A 20,468-nucleotide genomic window follows, 5' to 3' on the forward strand; every position below is an offset into this window, starting at 1 on the left:
GGAGTCTCCATCATCAGAGGTTTGAAAAACAGGTTAGACAAACATCAAAGGAGTAGCTTAGGTGATCCTGACTTTTGAGATTCTGCATAGAGCTGTTCCCTGTAATCCAAATACACACTGGCTGCAACGTTCCCTTCTCAAGGAGGTGACATATAGCTTTTTCTAGGACACAACTAAGTGCATCAGAGATCTAACCCAGTATTTGCTTTCTGTTTCATGTTATTACAATTTTTAATATTGGTGAATTGCGCAACTAACAAAGGATGATGAGTACAAAAGCACTGCTTCAATTAAAAAGATTGAGGTTTTATTAAGGTGCCCAATTGTGTAATCACACCAAAGAAAGAGGTAAGCAACTCCTAGTCAACAGAAAAAGCTGGCAAGAGGAGAAGGGAAATACACTGTTCATATGGCAATGAGTGACTGAAGAGTCATGCATGTTAAAATGACAGGTAGAAATATACAGTGTATATTAATGGGTCATTGATTTGCAGTGTCAAGGAGTATAGGTCATGAGTGCAATCTTAGCTCTGTTGACTTCCAAGCTCAAAATTCTCATGTGTTTTCACCCCAGCTCTCTTCCATTTGCACTCTGCTAGGTCTCACATTCTATCTTTTCCAAGACAACCAGATCATAAAGTACACAAGACAAGTGTTTGGATAAGTCCAGTGAGACAAAGTGCAGACTACAGGACCTCAAAACATCATCTATACAAACTAGCATGGAGCACTTGAGAATGCCTTTACCACAGGGCACAGCACTTTCTTAAAAAGAAACCAACACTTTATAAACCATTCTTCCTGCATCTGTAATAACCTTATACCATTTTCTGCTCTCTACAATAGGAATAACCAGATAGGGCAGAAAAATCAACTGTGGTTCTCTACTCTGTGACAATTCAGTTTATAAGCTAAAGAAGTTGAACTCAGTGTTGCACAGAACCCATCAAAGAACATTCATTTCAGTAAGACTCATGCTGCTGTCCCAGAGCAGCAATCAACGTGAACTGCATCCCTGCTGCAAGGCAACCAGGCAACCGCGCTCTGCAGTGTGCTGTAGTCCCTACCTCACCCAAGCTCGAGGACAAAACAGAGCGTACTGGCTCTCTTCCAGCTGCAAAACAGGCAGAACAATGGGAGCACACCCATATCTCACCCTCTTACCTGCAGAACTTAGCCCAGCTGCAGAATTGTTTTAAAAGACTCACGAGCTGGGAACAATGCCCAGATCCCTGTGGTTTATGCACAGCTAATCTCAGACTATGTCTTTCTCCCACTACAGCAGATTGCACAGAAGCAGAACCAGTACACTACACTACATTTAGGGTATCTAGTTAGCTTTAAAGGACTTAAGGCCAGGTAATATCACAGAGTCCTGTAATTCTCAGAGGCTAACACTCTAAAGTCCTCACTTTGGAAATAGGAATACTTTGACATCAAGCATGCAGTTTTTCCCTCTTTGGCTTATTTTTTTTTCTTTTCCTGGCAAATGATACAGACTGTGTCATCATATTTTAGGTATGAGGCATTTACTTTCATTTCTGAGAGAAGCACTTCTCATAAAAGAATGTTTGAGAAGAGAAAAAGATCATCTTACTGTATATAAACCTACATAATGAAACTACATATACATTTAACCCTTCTTTCCCCTTTTTCAAGAGTAATTCAACTTTTAAGTGTGATTCAACAAGCACAGGGAATTTTACATTATGACAAACATCTTGAAAAGCTGGACATCCCCGGGCTGCAAGTGGACTCGGTCAGTTTTGGTCCCTGGTTTAACGAGTGGGACCATTAGAGAGAATCAGCACAGTCTTAGTTAAGTACGAGGTGGAAAGAGCAATTATTCAAACACCTATCTATTCAGTGTAGCTAATCACTAGTACTATATGTCATCCAGTTGGCCACCACTGCTTTGTCAGTTAAGTCTTTGAGATTCAGATTTCCAAAAATGAGGTTAGTGGCCTTAGTAAAAAGAAGCTAATAACTTTTGTCAGCAAGTTTGTAGGATGCTCTTGACAGCGATAAGTAGTATTGCAAGAAGAAAAAAAGCAGCAGAGCCAAGTCTAAGCCAACATGTAGCTACCAAGCAGCACAAAACACTAGAGCAGATTGCTACTGGAATATTCTTGAATCTGTTTTCAAGATGGATAGGTAAATTGTGTGTCACATGTGGAAGACTAAGCAAGCTTTTCCAGCTCACTTCTTTCTCATGAAAAAGTCAACCTCAGAAGTGCTGCTTGTGAACTGCAGTTCAGTTGCTGACTATCTGCAGTGCACCAGTGGTCACACAAGCACAGTGTTGCAGCTTACCCCTCCTTTTGGGAAGTGGGCTATGTCACATCTCAGAGCAGACTTACCGGATTTCATGTCCCTAACTGTAATTGTAGAGCAGAGCTACTTTTATCTAGGAATGAAGTTATGTCAACATTCCTTTCTCTATAGGATGGTATAGTTTTCACCAGCTAGTTGAAGCTAGACTGATGCTTCTCACGCCAAGCAGAAAGGTACTCTTTCCCCAAAGTTACTAAAGTCACAGATCTGTTGACTACCTACCATGAATGGTATTCCAGCTTTGGCTCCACACCACAGGAACAGCCTTCATATGTTCTTTAACACTTGCAGAGTGAGTGCCATCGCCTCAGGGTTCTTAGTGCTCACTGTTAGTAATACCAAACTACATTGTGGAAGAGCATCACAGCAAGGCTGTAACACCAGTTCAGTTAGTATAGTCAAATCCCTGCTTCTCAGAAAGCATGAGATACCCCACGCTCAAGGTCAAGAGTGACAAAACATTTGAAGTGCATTTTCACTTTTATTTCAAAACTTTAGACAAGTTACTTTAGTATATAAATTTGATTTTTTCCTTTTACAGAATATAAAGATAATTCCCTCATTACTTCAGTATAAAGTGTTTTACAAGCTTGAAGACAATTGCATAAGTGTTTCTCACACAGGATATCAGAAATAAAGCAGTCTTTCTACAGACATTCAGACAGGTGACTACCTCAAAAACAGCATAGCAGTTTAGTCAAATACAAGTGAACACGTGACACTACAATTGTGAAAGTTCAAGTAAGGCCAAGTCAGTAAACATTGTTAAGTCATTGCAAATAATAGTGGAAGGGTTTGTGAGATGCTGCAGGGGGTGGATGGATGGTCTCATAGTATAATACTCTTAAATGAAGGATTCAGAGCGAGTTAGCTAGAAGACAAGTGAGTTCTTAAATGCTATAAAGCATATGCAAAGACCAAGCAGTGTACTGGTGTTACTGGAGACTTCGTGCCTGTTCATCCTCAGCATGCTAAGACAAACTATAACCTCTTAAAACCAAGCCTAAGAACCACTAATGTTTAAGAAGACGGTTTTAGAATTCAAGTATGCCTTATTTTGGATGGTGTGTAGTTTTTGTCTATTACTTCATCTTGTAAGAACATGTGAAGACAGCGCTCATTCTGTGCCAGTGGGTGGCCTGCAACCCTGGAGAGGAAAAAAACAAGCATTAGTGTCAACCAATCGAGCCTACTTGCAGCTAGCCAGGAGACCGAGGTTTTGTACCAGTAACCTATTGTTCTGCACTTAGGCATGAATCCCACCTTCAGTTCGCTGCTGGCAACTAGAATGATGTCTAGCAGCAAGATTCGTCATGCTCCCCCTGATGAAGTTAGTTCGTAGGAACTGTGAGCTACCTCTGATCATCTGGAAGCATGTTATGTCATCATTTATCACCTGCAATTGATGGGATTATCCAAGTGCCATCCTAACATTAGGGAATCTGGAGTTAAGGAAGGCAAATGGATTTTTTTTTACAGGTCTTGACACCTGTGCCACAGGACCCTCTTCTAAAGGCTGCTTATCCACTCAGTTCTCATCCCACTGAGCAGCAGTTCGCCCCGGCAGAGCTGAAGCCTTGCTCCACCAGGGGGTGTGAAGGCCTTCTGAAGGCTCCAGCACTGCTCCGGGCAGTGATTCCGCTCCGTCAGTGCTCCTCTCCTGTAGGGAAGCCAGAGGGTTCTGTTCACTGCATGTGTCTTAACTATCAAACACAGTAGACAGAGTTCGTCTGCTCTAGGAGAGACCAGTATCTGTACTGTAGGTTTTGTTTCACACATAAACTGAGACACCATCCTTTTAATAGGAAAGGGGCTGAAATTGAATTAGAAGACACTCCCAAACTTGGAAGTAAACCACAAGGTACTGCATTCAAACCCTTAAAATACCATGCAGACTCTTGTGTTGGTAAAAATCCAAGGGAATCAGATACCTGAAAGTTGATCATGAACATGAAACTTATGAACATGAAAACGTAAAGCAGTTTGGTTTAAAAAAGCTACATCCAGTTTGCTCAATCAAGAGAGACTTCTGACTCTAAGAGAAAAAGTCCCCCATCCTCCCTAGGGCTGCTTGTGTCAGCCTTATGGCCTCCATATCTGTCAGAACATTTCTACTCTTAACGGAAGTGATCTAGTTGAACACATGTAATACACAGTAAGCTCCAGCAGCTCACCACCAGTACTTCCAAGAACTTCTGTGCATCTTCTCCAAATTTATCTATCAGTGTTTATTTCACCACAGGACATATTCACTTGTCATTGAGGGTGACCTGTAATGAGGAAGCTAAGTTCTCCTATTCAGTACCGATGATTATTTCAAGTGCACTTATAAAACTTATCAATCTTGTTGGTTCTAGTAAACGGCCAGTAGGCTTAAGCACTAGTTCACAAGGATGATAGTCTAGAATAACTAGTTAGAGTTTCTTACCCTCATCAGACTGAAGTTGCTGGCCTTGAACTTCAAGGGAAAGATATATAGGAGAGGATGATGAGGAAGCAGCATATTTCTTCTCCCTTTCAGGAAGGCTTGGAAAGTGCAAGACTAGATCTGATCCCAGATTCAACTGGAATACCTTGCTCTGCATTGACTTTCCCTCAATATTTTTCACAAAGGTGATCCTTACAAGTAGCAGCTGTTACTTCAAGAATTTTCATGTATCTCAAAGTCAGGTTCAGGCAGACAACAATGTTGAGACACAGACATCCCTTGAATGTCATTGTACGTACTACTGATGGTGGTGCCAGCAAGCTGGCCTAAGACAGCTGACTCAAATAAGGTGTACTGTCTTGATTTAGATTTCACACCTAGAGAGGCAAAGCTTCTCAATAATATCCATCTCAGCACTACTGGATATCAAGAATTGGCATTGGTGCACTAAGATACTTTTTTTTGTTACAGTGATATAAATTATCTGAGGAACTCCAGTTCTAGAAGCAAAGACCAGCATTGAGAGCGCAATAATGTGAATGTACTATGCAAATGACCTTCAGGTCATTCAGGTCTAATTTACTAGTACCCAGAGTACTTGGTAGAAGCCTTAAGGTTTCTACGTGGTTCAATTCTTTAGTAATATTTGCTTACTGAGTTGGTCATGCCATTAGAATAAATTGATGAGGTTGAATAGTTACGAGTTGTGCCTGAAAAGTCCTATTCCAGCTGTACTCAAGTCTGCCACTACATCAGCAGCTATATTAACAATCTGCTTTTATGTTTCAAAGGAGGAAAAATTAACCAAGAAATTTTACACTTTCACAAAATCAATTTATTACTTGCTGTAGGACTGAACAAGTGATGCCCATAAATTGACCACTTCATTTCTGTCAGCTATACTGAGTTTTTCAGAGAGTCAAGGTAAGATGACTGTTTCAGCTGCTTCAGAACACAAACAGCCCTCTTGCACACATGTTGCTAGGCTTGGCATACAAAAGTTTGCACTTCTTCACCATTTAAGATAGAGTTCCAAGCCTGCGTGGACAAAAGTTGTACTTTACAGTCATGACTGCCTTGATTTTACAGCATTAAAAAAACCAAAAAAGTTCCATTTTACTATTGGATGCCTTGGAAGTTCATTTCGTTTGTCTTTGAACAGCACAAAGAACAGTCTGAAGCATGTTACCTGCTCAGAATCATTATCGATACCTCTAAATTGAGCTACCAAGCAACTATGTGAAGAAAAACCGAAGAGATTTCATATGGTCACACTTACTTGCACAAAACAGAGAGTTTTAGTAAACTAGTCACTTGCAGCTCCAAGACACATGCCTGAACTGACTAACAGTAGCTGACAAGTATATTCTCTTAAGTTCTTGTGTAACTCACAGGCATCCTCTGTTAAACAACATAACTGTTGAACAAGATTAGAAAGCTAGAGGAACTGACAAGCTTGAACTTTTAAAGGGAGCAGTCTCAAATCCAGTTGGTCTGAACAGCGTTGAGTCTATAGACCAAAAGAGCTGATTAACTGACAGCAACTCCTTCTTACCCACAGCTTGGGTCCACATTGTTAAAGAGATTAAACCAGCTACTCAGGTTCGTGTACAGACAGCTGTTAGTAGTGTCAGATGGCAGAAATGGAATCATAATACTTTGCTACTATAATTTCTGCTCACCTTTTGAAAGGCAGTGACAAAACCCAAAGTGTCTATTTCAAACTATGCATGCCTACCTAGTGTTTTTACATCTTCAGAAAGATTCTCATGATGATTAGAGAAAATATGCATCATTACACAAGCTGATAATACCTCACATCTGCTATCAAAGTAAACTGCTGTAACCCCATTGTAAGCTCCATTGTTCATACAGTGGAGGATACTCTTTCAGAAATTATAAAGTAGAACTATTTTGAGTGCTGTAATTTTAGTAGCAATTTGCATAAATTAACAACAATACTAACAGTCATTTCAGCTGTTCAGGTAAGCATTAAGATATCCAAACTAAACACTGGATGAGCAATGTTAGTATGTCCTCCTGCAAGATTATGTGAAAGTTAATATTCTGAACTTAGTGCAGTTACCAGAGTTAGAGGATTAGTAGCTTTAATGTAATTTTCCAGAGCGGAGTTCTGGGTTTGTCTCTAGATAACTAGAGCCAACACTTACTTGTTTATGAACTGTTCAAGAGCCTGCTTCCTTTCCTCTATAAAGGAATCATCAAATATACCATCATCTCCTCGGAAGGGAAGCTGACGGAGAAGTGCTTTTCCTGGTAGAGGTGGTACCACAACCTGAAAGATTTACAGAAGTGTCCTGAAGTGCAGCCTATAAGCAAGTTCATACACCTGTTCCACCTCTTCCTCCTAGAGGACTCAACTCATCAATCACATCCCTAATAAAGTAATAAAATATGAGCAGAGAAGACCAGTATCTGTCCAAAGAGGTAAGGTGAATTCAAGTAGTTTAACTCTGAATTAACCTGAAACCATTAAAACAGCCTCTAGCATTGTAAAACTGAGGCTTGATAAAAAGACTGACACACTGGTTTATTTCTGGACATTTTCAACCACAGTATCTGCTCCATATGATATATGCTTTATAACATGGCGATAACATTTCAGCATCATTACTCTTTGTATGAAGACTTGTATTTACCTTTCACTTTACTCACCTTGCTTTCTCTTTCTAGTTCATTCCTTAGCCATTCAAAGTCACTATATCTTCTTCTGACTGTAGATTCTTTCAATTTGAATATGGGTAGATTTGTCTAAAAATAAGAACACAAGCTGTTGATTAGATAGATTAGAAGTTTTGATAACCAGAAGAACCAAGCTGTTAAGTTACACATTACTTCCATTTAGGCAACAACAACAGTATTGAGAAACACTCAAGACACTGAAATATAAATAAAGCTCTAAGCTACATGAGTAAGCTGTACCTCAAACTGCGTAACTGTGAGCCTCATTTATATGGCATCCTTATCACGGGTATTTTGTCATCTATCACCTAGCAAAATATCTGATTTGCTGGCCACTTGAGATAGTTCTAAGGTTGCACAAGCAACTCTGTTAGGAGCTGGATCCCCAATATGTACAAAATTGGAGGTGAGGAGGGAAGGGGAAGAAAGTCTTCTTAATCCACACAGGCTTCTCTTACTGCATTGAAGGCTGCGTTTCAGATACCAGCATAGGACACGAACCAAGCATCCTGTACTTTTCTACTCCCTGATAAATCATGACCTCCAACATCTTTAGAAGCAAAACCAGTAAGTCCTACAGTGAATCCATCTAGGACAGATGAAGATTTGATAGCACGAGCTGCCAAGTTTGGGTAGCTCCAAAGAAGCTAACAAGGCTGAGATGCAATACAACATTCAGTGCTGAAGAAATCAGACTATTTGACTACAAAGTTAAACTAAGTAGAGTGTGATTACGGACATTAGGGAGAACTTTGCTGAACAAGGCTAGGAGCCAGCACCCACCTCTAACACCCTTGAAAGAGACATCAAATGAAGCAAGGTTTTAGTGCTGCACAAGACCATGTTACATATACAAGCACCCTGATACAAGTCCTTACACTAACTTGTGAGAGAGCCTGTATTACTTCTGTTCATTCTTGGGTGCAGTGTAATCCCACTGTTGCAATCCAACTTGCACGTTATTTTAAAAGTAGACATTAGGAGAGTCCTCTCTTAATGACAGGCCCAGAATGAAAAGTTCCAAGACCATATTCTGAAATTTAGTGTCATCAGCAAACTGGCTAGAACACTACAAAAACGTTTCTAGGAGTTATGACTTCCTACAAGTAAGACCATGAGGCTGTAATTGCCATGCACAACCAGGAGCAACAAAATAAAGCCTACTGTTGTCAGACTGCACATTCACTACTAGTCTTCGTATGCCTTTAAAGAGTCTTGAGGAGCACCCTTGGAAGCTGATGTTCACATGGGACTAGAGTTACCCCCCAGTCTTCCTGCTGACAGATGCTCAGTAGTCATTCTCTGCTAGTGCCTTTTACTTTTTGTTGGTTTATTTTTTTATCTCGTAAACCATCTCACTCAGGATCTGATCACAGTTTGAGTGGATATCCCTACACAATAACTTTCATAGGATGTTATGCTTAAGCTATCACTGGGCAATAATTTTGGCTGCTCAAAACAAGTTTAATTACAGCTTTAATTCCTGCACTAGGCAGACCTGTCACTATGGGTTGTTGCCAGCCAACAACAAGTTTCTGGCTGTCACAGTTCAAAAGTACTTGAGAAGTTGGTTGTGCACTTTCACATTATGCAAGTTAGTCCAAAATTTACAAGTGGTAAAGTACAGAACAGTATTTTGTTATGCAATGTTATTGATAAATGTTTAAAAGTATTCAAGCTCTCTTTCCCAGGTAAAATATTGTTGATCAGGCAAGACACTAATAATAAAATTGCACTTAAGACTTATGCCAGAAGTCAGGATTTATAAATAAACACTCTTGTCTTGAGGGTAAGAATACTCAAGAGTGAATATGGGTCTCCCAGAGTACATGAAGGAGATTCCCTGGAGTTAAGTACTGGAATATTTTCCTCTGCTTTCAGCTATTGGCTTTTTAACCAAATTCACCCTTACACATTACATCAACTCTCTGTCAGTGTTTCAGGTAGAAAATGTCCTTTACAATATTTAACAAATATGTTCTCACCTGCAGAAAATACTCCTTTCTCCTCTCAAGTTACTTACAAGAGGGATTAGGACTGGATAAAAGCAATTAAAAACCAATGAATTCCCAGGTCTTCAGGAACTCTTTTCATGCTTCTAGGCATGAAGTCTATAAAGTTAATCTCTAAACAACATATCAGGCTTACAGGTACAATGTGGTGGTAGAAGTGCCAATTGAGCTCACTTTACCTTCTACATTCCCTTTTGAACTTTTGACATGCTAGCCCAGCTAGCAAGCTGAAGGAAAGGACAGAGTCCTTTGTTTTCCTTTTGAGTTAAAAAATCTTCTCCAATCTTGATCATAAGCACTGGAAATGTTCAGACTGAAAAGTATGTCAAAAGGCATTCATTAAATTAAATGTCTTACAAGTCACATTTTGACAACTATATGCTAAAGTATATATTCCCTGTCCTCTGGTCTGGATATGAAATTGAGCTATCTGTTGAGATCAATTTCTAAACCTCATGTTTAGGATCTATTTAAAAAAGCAATTTGAGAGTCCTGTTTTATACTGCTTAACCCACTTACATCTTAGGTCCCCTGACATTATATTCACACCTGAAGTTACTATATGGGCCTTTCTCACTAAGGATTATTGCCCTTCAGTAGGAAGGGTTTCTGCATGTACTACTGCCTTCATCTACCATGGAGAGATAGTTTTCATTAAGCAAAGACAGCTCCTGAAGTATGGGCTATCAATGGACAAGAATTTGGTAGAAGGAGACAGTCCTGAAGTGTCAACAGAAACTTAAAGAGTCACTTCAAGATCATGCAGGATATCAAAAATGTTATGCTCTGCTTCACATTTTATGTTGAGAGTTATCCTTGTTTAGTCACTAAGGTGCCAATAGCTATTCAGAGCACTGCTAGTGCTTTGTTTGCCTGCTAGAACAGAGACAAGAGTAAGGCACAAAACTTGAAGTCAGCCTAATTTTATTTTTACAAGCATTTCTGCCCATGCTCATTCAACATTATAGTGTTGGTTTTCTGGCCTGCTGACCTGCAAAGTCTACTATAATGAAACTCATGACCCAGTTTGGCACAGTCCCTGGAGCACAGCTCATTCCTCTGATAAATTCAGCAGAATTACAGCAGCAGTTGCTTCTTCTGCAGTGTAATAATCATATCATTTGGGGAAAAAAAAATTCAAGAACTTCCTAGTCCAAAATCATGTCTCTTAGCAGTTTGAATGCAAGCCCTCAACCTGAAAGGATTATGCATCACCTAAGATATTAGGCAACCAAAATCACTAGTCAGAATCGCAGATAAAGCACCCTCGCAGGAGGACCAATAAACCAGCTCTGCAGAAATCGCACACAGCCCAAAATCCTAAGCCACAGAAAGATGCTGAGACAGATTCTGTGTAGCACTGTCTCTGTATTAGACTACATGTAGACACCATTAGGCTTTCTCTGACTACTGTCAAACTAACAGCCTGTATTCTGCTGGAGGAGTTAATGGCCAAGCCAGCACACTGCAATGTACATTGTCAAAATGGGTGCCAAGTTACATTACATAGTTAAACAACTGATGACAAAGCCAGACCCCTAAGTCACTCCTACATTTTTCCACTTAGATGCCAAAAAGTTTCTACAGCCATTTGGCTAGTGCTCAACAAACTAGTAGTGGGAAGCACTGATTGCTTGCTAATAGACTTCAGGGCAAAACCTGTATTCACAGTGAGCATGTTTCTTCAGCTACATTTATGTTATTATTACATATTCAACTTTGAGTCCAATTCCAAGCTCAGGAGGCTCCCAATTCATCTCAGAAGCAAATGACAGTCCTAGGACGGTAGCTTGGATAACCAGGTAACAGTCTTCTAGCTGTTACTACAGCCAATCTCCAAGCTAGACAGTTAGAAGTCTAGAAATTGTTTCTATATACAAGTGAGGAGACTTTCACAAACAAAATTTGATTAATTTCCTCATCTGCCAACATAACACACACCAGCAGCACTGCATTGCCCATGCTCCTAACAGACCAAGAATAAAGCTGCTCTGTTGCCACAGCACCTACTTTGATGTCATCTTTTCAAGTAGCTTATGGTAGCCTTGCAAGAACTCTATTTCCATTAAAATAGAGCAAAAGAAAGCACACAGCTCACTTTTGATAGAAGCTTGTGGCTTTGACTCTCAGAAGCTAAATTCAAGCATCTTACTGTCTCTTCATACAAGCTGTAATCTTTGTCAAGAGACTACACCCTTTGACTACACTTACAGTCAGTCAAAGGGAGCTCTGGGGTATCACAGTAAATAGCATTCAGGCTGGATAAAAAAGTATTATGATTTTCTTAAAACAAGAGCCTGCTGTCCTTTAGTGCAAGAAACTGGCTTCAGCAGTCCACTGTTATTGCAGAAACCTTGCCAGTGGTTTGTTTCCTTCCTGACTCAACATAAGCAGCTACCTCTCTATTTCCTACACTTACAAAAAGCAAAAAAGAAGGAAAACATGCTCTAAACTTCAGTTTCTAGAAGTTTAGATTTTTGCTGGGTACCTTACTGAAGGAAAGCTTCTTTCCCACTGCAAAATGTCAGATAAGACATTGTTATTTTTCTAAGTTTCAGTCCTTTTGTCTAAACCTTTCCTTTTCTCCACTAGGTGTCCAGATCTACTGAAGGTACATTATATTAAAAAAATATAAAGTTAATAGAACACTGAAAAATCTGACCATGTGTACACTTAAGTTTTAAACAATGCTGACTTAAACTATACCAAGAACTATAGAGCTTCCCACTACGCAGTAATGAGATACAGAGCTAGGATGTTTTCCACCTTAAAAACAAGGCAGTAAAATCCTAATAGCCATGCAAGAGGGACTATCAGTCTTTAGACAAGAGTTAACCTTTACCAAGTCCAGTGCCTTGAGCTCAGAGTTGCTCTCTGAAAATGAGCATAGGCATGTCTAGGTTTTTGCCAAAAAGCATCTATCATCACCTGATCAAGTTCAGCAACATCAATTCAAACAACTGAATTATGGTGAGCCGTGGTCAAAAGGCTCAAAGCAGGGTAAGTCGAGAAAAACAGATTGTTTAGTGACTCTTTATTCTTCAGGTTCCATACTCAGAAGCCAAAGGTAAAAACAGGAGCTGACTTTAAGAAGGACTCAGGCAACAAATTTTATAACACCCAAACAGAATTAGTAATTCTAAATAATTATTTCACAGGGTTAGCAAGCCAAAGCCTCTTTTGAAATATCAAATACTCATTTGAAAGAGAAGGGATTGCTACTTTTACACAACCGCAAGGTATAACGGCCATATGCTCTGATTTGGCCTACTGTAATGTTCCCATTCATTCCTCACTGAGAGTGACTGAAGTGGGATCACATTAAGTTGACACTTCAGCATCATTAGCTGACATCTGCCAGCTACAGTCAAACAGGGATGAAAAAAAATCAGTGAATTGCTGTAATTGATCATTTTTTATCAGGAACAAAAGCTTTACTGTGCTTTGTGAGCTAGAGACAGTCCAGTATCCCTGTACTTCAACCAGGCAAGAAAAGGGAGGTAAGCAACTAGTATAGAATAGATCTATTAAGTAGCAGAAATTTCTCTTCATATTTCCAGTTTTACTGGAGCAGTAACATTCACATTCTTAAGTAGCCACTAAAAGCTGCAGAAAGGCTTCTGACTCCTTTAGCTCATTAATTTGTAGCATATCCTAATGCTTAGAAGGTGCTGCAGCTTAGGCCCATGGAAATAATCTTGGAAGCTTTTTTCCCATGTATAGAGGTGGCTTTAAACCATTTAATGTACAGGTCCATTTTGTTCTGGATTTTAGAGTAAAGCTGCTATACACGAGTTAATAGTTACACTTTCAAGATGGGCTTTGTGGCCAATACAAACTATACTGTCATATGGGAGAACCTTCTGGGGCATATGGAAGTTTTGAATTGGATTCTCAAGAAATACCCACAGACGGAACACTTCATGGACCCATTTTCAGTTGGTAAAACACTTGTTTTAATACTTTGACTAGAAGGTTAGGGCTTTTTCATCCTTTTCACATTAAAAGTTACAGCAACAATAGCAACTTCAGACCCCTCACTCAGTGCTATAGCCTCACAGGGCATTTGGATTATGTACTTAGTTAAATAGCCTCCAGTAGTGCAACTGGCATTGCAATACCAAGTGAAAAAACTTTAAATAAAATACTTCCCTTACCGTTAGAAGACATAAATGATGCAGCACAGATTTATTACCCCAGATGAAAAGCAGCAGAGACCTGACTGCTCTAAAGTTCAAGCTTACACTTTTTCAGCAAGCCATCTAAAAATAAACACGTATCAAAACTCTCTGGCATCACATGCCTACCTGGATGACAGCCACCGTCCTACAAAGATTAGTCATTTTCTCATTTGATTTGGTCTGTTCCACACTGTACTAAAGTGTAATCTTAATACATGACAAGCAAGATCCACACTGTGCGTGCTGAAATAAAAGGACTTCAAGTCACTAATAAGAAGCACTGTTCAGAGACTTGGTTATTTTATTTACACAGTAACACAGAGCAATGCAAAACTAGTTCAGTACCTTTGGACCAGGCTCTTGAACCTAGTTTAATCACAAACCTCTACAGAAAAAACAGCTGCTCAAAGCAAATATAGCAATAGACTTGTAAATCAACTCCCCTTGCTTTGGAAGTTTCTTTCATCCAAGCCATTCCACTTCTCTATCTCCCTAGCCAGTGTCCTTGGAAGTTCTTAGCCTTCCAGCTATCCTTTTCTGAACTACTGCTTGAAGGAGCTGTTAATGTTTGTAAATGTGCCGTATCTGGGCTGTAGAACAGAAAAACAAAGTCACCTGAATCACTGCATTTTTATTCTTTTAAGAGGAGTCTGAAAATATCTAACTGGTAGCAGTGCCTAGAAAAGGGCATTAAAAGCACAATTTACTCCAGTTAGAGAAGATTTGCGGTGTTATGTAAGATTCCAGTAGTAACGAAATAAAGAATTACTGCAGATTATGCATCCCTAAACACATCCACACTGAGTCAGTGTTTAGTCATTACTCCACCACAAGCTTCAGCTGTGAAACTCTACAGTGCTGAAGTCAACTACATCAAAGGCAGATTTGATTCTTCTCATGGTGGGGGAATCTGCATCTTCAAACCCTGCCAAACACATGAAGAACAGGAGATTTGGTACCGTTCAAGGACAGACCATTTCAAAGACACATTCATCAGATAAAGAGCACCACTTTGCAACACATGGCATAAGACAAGTGCTTTCTGAGCAAGTTATACTTTCAGTTCATTTACTGTCTTACTCTGACTTGATTTGATCACAGCAGTGAGACTCAAATCAGTCACTCAATTCACACTACTATAAATATGCTGAAATGTAAATATTGTATCCAAGCTAAGTCTTGAAAAAATGGGTTAAGAGGAGAACAGACTTTCAAAAGCGTCTCAAGTTCAGCAGTACTTGGATATACTTCCCCAATCCTTTGAAACCAATACTATTCTTAACACTGCAGGCACTTCACAGCCTGTGTGTTCATTTCCTTCCCCACACTGGACCTACAGTGTCAAGTACCTCTGCAGGTCTACAGAAGTCTTTCTGCAGGAGATACAGGAAAGGTGACTGCTGCCTTAAAGAGCATTGATGCCACTCAAGTGATCCATTTCACAACATCTGAAAGCACAGCAGCAAGACAGTACCTTTCTACACCTTAAGACAAGCCACTGCACTAGAGAACCTTGAAAAGCTAAGGTATACCTTAGTTCTGAGTTTAACAATACTGATTAGAGGCAACAGGCCATTGAACATTAAAGAACAGAACTAAGAAGACAAAGGCTATTAGTTTGACTTTGGTTTGACCAAAAAAAATTCTTTAACTACTTGGACTAATAGCTCCTGTAACAGGTGTTTTGTTTGAGTTCTGTCAGTTTGAATACCAACGACTTCCCTGCAAGTTCTCACTAACCATAAACAGATAATTTAATCTTTTAGCTTAGGTGACAAACCCAATCAAAATGGGCAGCACAGAAGCCACTTTTACTTCTACAGAAACAGTAACAGATGAAATAGCATTAACAAAGGGATATTTCCCCACATGTAGCAAGTTCCTGGATACCCATACGCTCTGTTGACAGTATTCTAACCAATGTGTTTACCTCCTATGGCACTGCCACCACAGTGGGTGTATGGCTCTGACGTGTGTCACCAGTTGCTGGATCAGAGTTAGCTTGTAAAGCTTAAGTCTTGTCTCCTTAAAGGATTTAAGAGCTGAAGCTATTGCAGAGAATCTGTTGAGCAAAGACCTTCCTTTTGACCCACTTATCAAGAAAACTGTGTCTCAACTACAGCATAAGACAAATGATACCTGGAACTGGACTGGGGACTAAAGACATGCTGTAGGACGATAATATGACAACTGCCATTTGTTCTACGTTTGTTTCCTGGAATTCAGGGAGAGGACTGACTTACAGCCCATAAATAGTAACATGTATTTGCACGCCCTCATTGAAGAGTGTTGACGTGCACAAGCCCACCCTGACAAGGTTTAACAAGTAGGAGGGAACAGCTAGTAAAGACTTATGAGAAACAGCGTGGAAGAGTATTTACACCGAGAACTTACCTGTTGGTTCACACCTTTCCTCAAGAGGTAAGGGCAGTGAAGTAGTTTGCAGTATTACTTTAGCAGGCGGTCTAGCTGACAATGTTAGTTTTAAATACTGTCACCATACTGTGATCATTTAGATGACTTTAGATGAGATGAGTACTTTATCAAGTTTATTTCACTAGAAAAAGCACTTGGAACTTTATACCCTACTGCATTATCTCCGTTTTGGCTTACCCTAAGCCATCACACACAAAGGACACTTTAGAATGGTACAAACTCACTGCCTAATTCTACTGACAAGTTCTCAAGTACCCCATCAAAAACACGACCCACTCAGATTTGCCATTTCAGCACTGCCAGGATGGCATTTTCTATCACTTACCATTTCTGAGCAAGACATTTGACTTTTATTGCTGGGCTGCACTGTGGTGGCACACTGCCACATTGTATGCCTTACAGTGGTTGCTACAGTGGAAAGCTTTCTGTCATCACCTTGTTCAGCTTGCCAAGAACAGACTGTTATTTAATGTAAGTTCAGGCTCAGAAAGTCAATACTTTGGCCAAGTGTCCATCTGTGAAGTAAGCTGTCCAGCTAGAAGTGCTGTATAAGGTCTACCTGCAGCAATCCTCTTAAGAGATCTTAAATCCTTGTCAAAGCACCATGCACTTACCAAAATTCACAGCAACCCTTCACAAAGACATTCGCTGTGAAAAACCTTCCTAAGTACCAAAATATTATTGACTTGCTTAAGCAGTTGTGTACTGTTCAGGAGTCTATCCAAAACTTCAGAGTTTCCCATTAGGCGTTCCAACTTCCACCAGAAGCTGATGAGTACAGCAATAGAAGAACTAAAGCATGAGGTTGTTCCACTTGTTGCTTCAGCTGCACTACCAGTACAAAGCTTGCCAGTAAAAGCTTTGGGGAAACTCTGCAGTATTTCACACGTACTTTTTGCAAGATACTCGTTAACAGATATCAGTTCAAGAGTCTGCTAGCAAGCTCAGTCTTTCAAACAAAAAGAAAAAAAAAGTTAAGCTTTTAGATTCAAACAAAGATAGAATTACGCTTGGACAGAGTTTGTAAACACCGCGACAATGGTACAAGTCTACTTGCCTCAACAAAAACTTGAATCTCAATGTCCTCTCTCACAATATTTCTAGCTTAGCATGATCTCCAGCCATAACATGAAGCTGCTTTCTCCAGAATCTGGCAGCAGTTAAGCCTTCCATTTCTGCACACTTAACATTTTAATGCTGGTGTTAGTTGAAGACACAGCTTTCCAGATATGACACAGATAACTCACACCATCTTCTCAGGTTTGTTCTATTTCCACTACTGGCACTGCTGGGGTAAACTGTCAATGTCAGCTGCTTACTTTCTTACTTTCTATGACCACAAGCACTTGTCAAAGACAGAGGCTAGCTGGTGGCTGTTGTCTGCCACACTCTGAGAAGCAGCTTATAGTACTAGGCCTACCTTTTATAAATATAATACCACAGCAATTAAAGCTTGAATTCTTCTTCCATGATGAAACTTGCATATTAGTAACATGGTCCATGTTCTGCTGAGAAGCAGTTAATTGATACGAGTTTAGACAGTGAACATAATTCTGCGTGTCTTGTATTAGCTGCTCTGTAGCCTTCCAGCACACAGAGACATAATATTCAATTTTACAGCTCATGATAGCTATGAACTATGCGTACAGCACTATGTGCACACCAGTGCACAACTGGAAAGGGAATGATCCTGTATTATAAGAGACAGTCCTGTACACAGGCATGCACAGATGCAAGCAAGGAGGATGCAAGCAAGGAGGGTGGAGGACACAATGTTTACATAGTAGTCAGACTGGGAGGAAGAACAGAGGAAGGTCACAGCGCTATCATAGCGTATGTTTGTCCAAATCACTTCTTGGTCTTCATTACAACAGGAATCCAGAATTTTCTACCCCAAACAGCAGATAGGCTAAAACTAATCTGTCTCAAAACCTGTTTTTCTGCTTTTCTTTCTGATGAAGAACTTCAGTTGAGGATTTTTAAAAGATTATTGTGGTTTTTTTTAATCACAGGAAATTTGTTCTCATTCCCAAGGCCATATCATGGCTAAGTCCCTTTTGTACCATATTCCCTGGATCCAGCAATTCCAAATGCTCAGTCTCATGGAAAGAAACGTCATCAGGAACTTAAGGTGCAAACACATTCCAGCAAGGTAGAATTACATCTTTCTGCTAAGTGGACTGCTGGTGTTCTGATAAGGTCAGTGTAATGCAACACAAGTCTGCAAGTTCTAGTTTGTCCTCAAACAGAGGCTGAACACAGGCTACAAGAGTGTTAACTTATTCTCCCTGCCCCACTGACACATCCTGAAACACAAGAATGGCTACTGAACATGACAATTTATAAGCATTTGAAATAAAGTATCCTTTCTAATAGCTTTAGATCTCAGCTGATTTTGCTTTTTTAAGTAAGGTTACATTAAGCTGGGAACTTAGACCTTTAAAACCAGAAAATCCACACAAGGTTAAGTCTTGTTTAAAGAATTTTAGTGACCAAGGCAGCAGCCCTCAGCTGAAGCCCTCCCTACTCTGAAGGCATATGTAAAACCTCCTGTTTCAGAGAATGTTTGCAGGGAGTCAGTGAAGCTTTCCCCTTTATTAGTGACTGTAATAACTGACCTGTTTCAATCAGCTTTAACAGAGTAAAGCAATACAAGGCAGTAGACTCAACCACAAACCAACAAACAAAAAAAATTTATAAGAGGTCATCTTTTTCAACCCAACTTATCCCTGGCAATGTAGACCAAAAAGGGTTCCCTACCTCAAGTTCCTATCAGCCACAGGTAAGAACTACGTTGTAAATATTGCATTTCGTTTGTCTACTGCTCTGGGCTCTGTTTATGAAAGACCAGGGAACACAGTAATGACTTCACATAGCTTTTCTCAAGCTCGAGACTACTAGCCTCTGGGGCAAGTCAGTGCACACAACCCTTCCAGCTAGGAAGGAGCCTAGTGCTACTAAGAAAAAGTACTTGATAGCAGCACATAGCAAGAAACAGCCCAATTTATCAAGCACTAAAATTTTATTTCAGGTACAAAAGAAACCAGGAAGCCCTGCCCCATACACATGTACCTTATCACTTCAGCTGGCTTTGATCTAGCACATGTGCCCACTAAATTTATTTACACATTCTCTATGTATCTTCTGAGACCATTGGAATCCTGAACTTGACCTCCTTCTCAGGCTAGATACACCCATATTACTCCACCTCAGACAGCTCAGAGTTTGCCCTCCTCTATTTACCTGAAGACAGACAAGCAGTTGCTCACAGTACACGGTGCTTCAGTCTAAGGACAATCTGTGCGCAGCAGAGCCGAGAGAGCAGTTGTCCTATGGTTATCTGAACCGAGCTGGATCGCCTTAACTCCTAATAGCCCGTCACAGAGTAAGGAGCCCCGGGCCGAGGATGAAGAGTCCACTGCGGCTCTGCCACCGCCCCCCCAGCGCCGCTCCTGCAGCAGGCGCGACACGGGTCCTGAAGGACACGGCGGAGGGAGCCTGTCACCGCCCCCGGCCAGCCCCGGGTGACAGGAGGGCCCGACACCGCCACCCCCGCGACCGGGCCGGGGCTGCCTCACCTTGACGCGGATCTCGTAGGTGGTGAAGCGGCCGCGGCCCACCCCCACCGTCTGCGGGTTGCCCACGTCGATCTCCAGGAAGTTGCTGGGGGGCCCGTAGGCGTCGTTCAGGTTCTGGGGCTTGCTGATCAGCCGTCGGGTGTCCGCGATCGTCTCGGCCATGGCGGAGCGGGCGCCTTTCCCACCCTGAGCGACAGACCGAGCCCCGAGCCCCGAACACCGCTCCACCCGCCCGCTCCGCGGCCAGCTGACTGCCCGGCAACGCGCACCCGCACCCACGGCCCGCGCGCAAGGCACGCTGGGCAGTGTAGTCCTCAGGGGCCGCGCCTCTCGCTTACGTCCGTCGCGACCTCCCGCCTTTTGAACTACAGATCCCGGCGGGCGCTGGAGGCGAGGCGCGCTGACCGGGGGAGCTGGTTTGTCGGGCCCGCCCGCTCGTCGGGCGCGAGTGGCCGGGCGCGGGCCGTGGGCTGAGGGTAGCGGGCGCAGCTTCCCCGCCTTGGGGGGGCGAGGAGACTGCGCAGGAAATGCGGTGTGGGCAACGTGTTAGGCATAAGGAATCAGGGAGGTGCGAACGTAGGCTGCAGGAGATGCCCACCAAAAGCTTTGTGTTGAAAACAAAGTCTTAAGTTACAGACCCAAGCTGCAATAAAGGTGACAGCGTTGTCTGTAGTAGCCTTAAGTCTTTTAAGGCTTACTGCATTTTTGCAAGTGATACACATTTAATAATAAAAGCAACGGGCCTAGATTTTATATCCTCATAGCTTACAAAGACTAAGTGTTTGTTCCCATTTCA

At 41.2% G+C, this 20,468-nt stretch overlaps 1 protein-coding gene across 2 annotated transcripts; it reads right to left on the reverse strand.

The window, feature by feature from the left end:
• Nucleotides 1–285: 285 nt before the first annotated feature.
• On the reverse strand, nt 286–19,942 carry SNX3 (sorting nexin 3). Of its 2 annotated transcripts, none has more exons than XM_017828905.1 (4): nt 19,673–19,942; nt 7,439–7,534; nt 6,934–7,058; nt 286–3,481 (listed from the first exon to the last, which is right to left on the reverse strand). In XM_017828905.1, the coding sequence occupies exons 1-4, from the start codon at nt 19,832–19,834 to the stop codon at nt 3,376–3,378; spliced, it is 489 nt and encodes a 162-aa protein (XP_017684394.1). In that variant the 5' UTR covers nt 19,835–19,942; the 3' UTR covers nt 286–3,375. The 2 variants fall into 2 exon arrangements, with proteins under 2 accessions (XP_017684394.1, XP_017684403.1); XM_017828914.1 differs by lacking the exon at nt 286–3,481 and adding an exon at nt 5,575–5,800 and having other exon boundaries at nt 19,673–19,928.
• Nucleotides 19,943–20,468: the final 526 nt, after the last annotated feature.

Source organism: Lepidothrix coronata, unplaced genomic scaffold (genome assembly GCF_001604755.1).
Source record: "Lepidothrix coronata isolate B3197 unplaced genomic scaffold, Lepidothrix_coronata-1.0 Scaffold5, whole genome shotgun sequence".
NCBI lineage: Eukaryota > Metazoa > Chordata > Aves > Passeriformes > Pipridae > Lepidothrix > Lepidothrix coronata.

Coding starts and splice junctions, on each gene's coding strand:
- SNX3 (XM_017828905.1), bottom strand. CDS start 19,834: ATGGCCGAGACGATCGCGGACACCCGACGGCTGATCAGCAAGCCCCAG. Junction 7,059..7,438: donor AACTAGAAAGAGAAAGCAAG/GTGAGTAAAGTG, acceptor TAAATCTTTCAG/GTTGTGGTACCACCTCTACC. Junction 3,482..6,933: donor CTTGAACAGTTCATAAACAA/GTAAGTGTTGGC, acceptor TTTCCTCTCCAG/GGTTGCAGGCCACCCACTGG.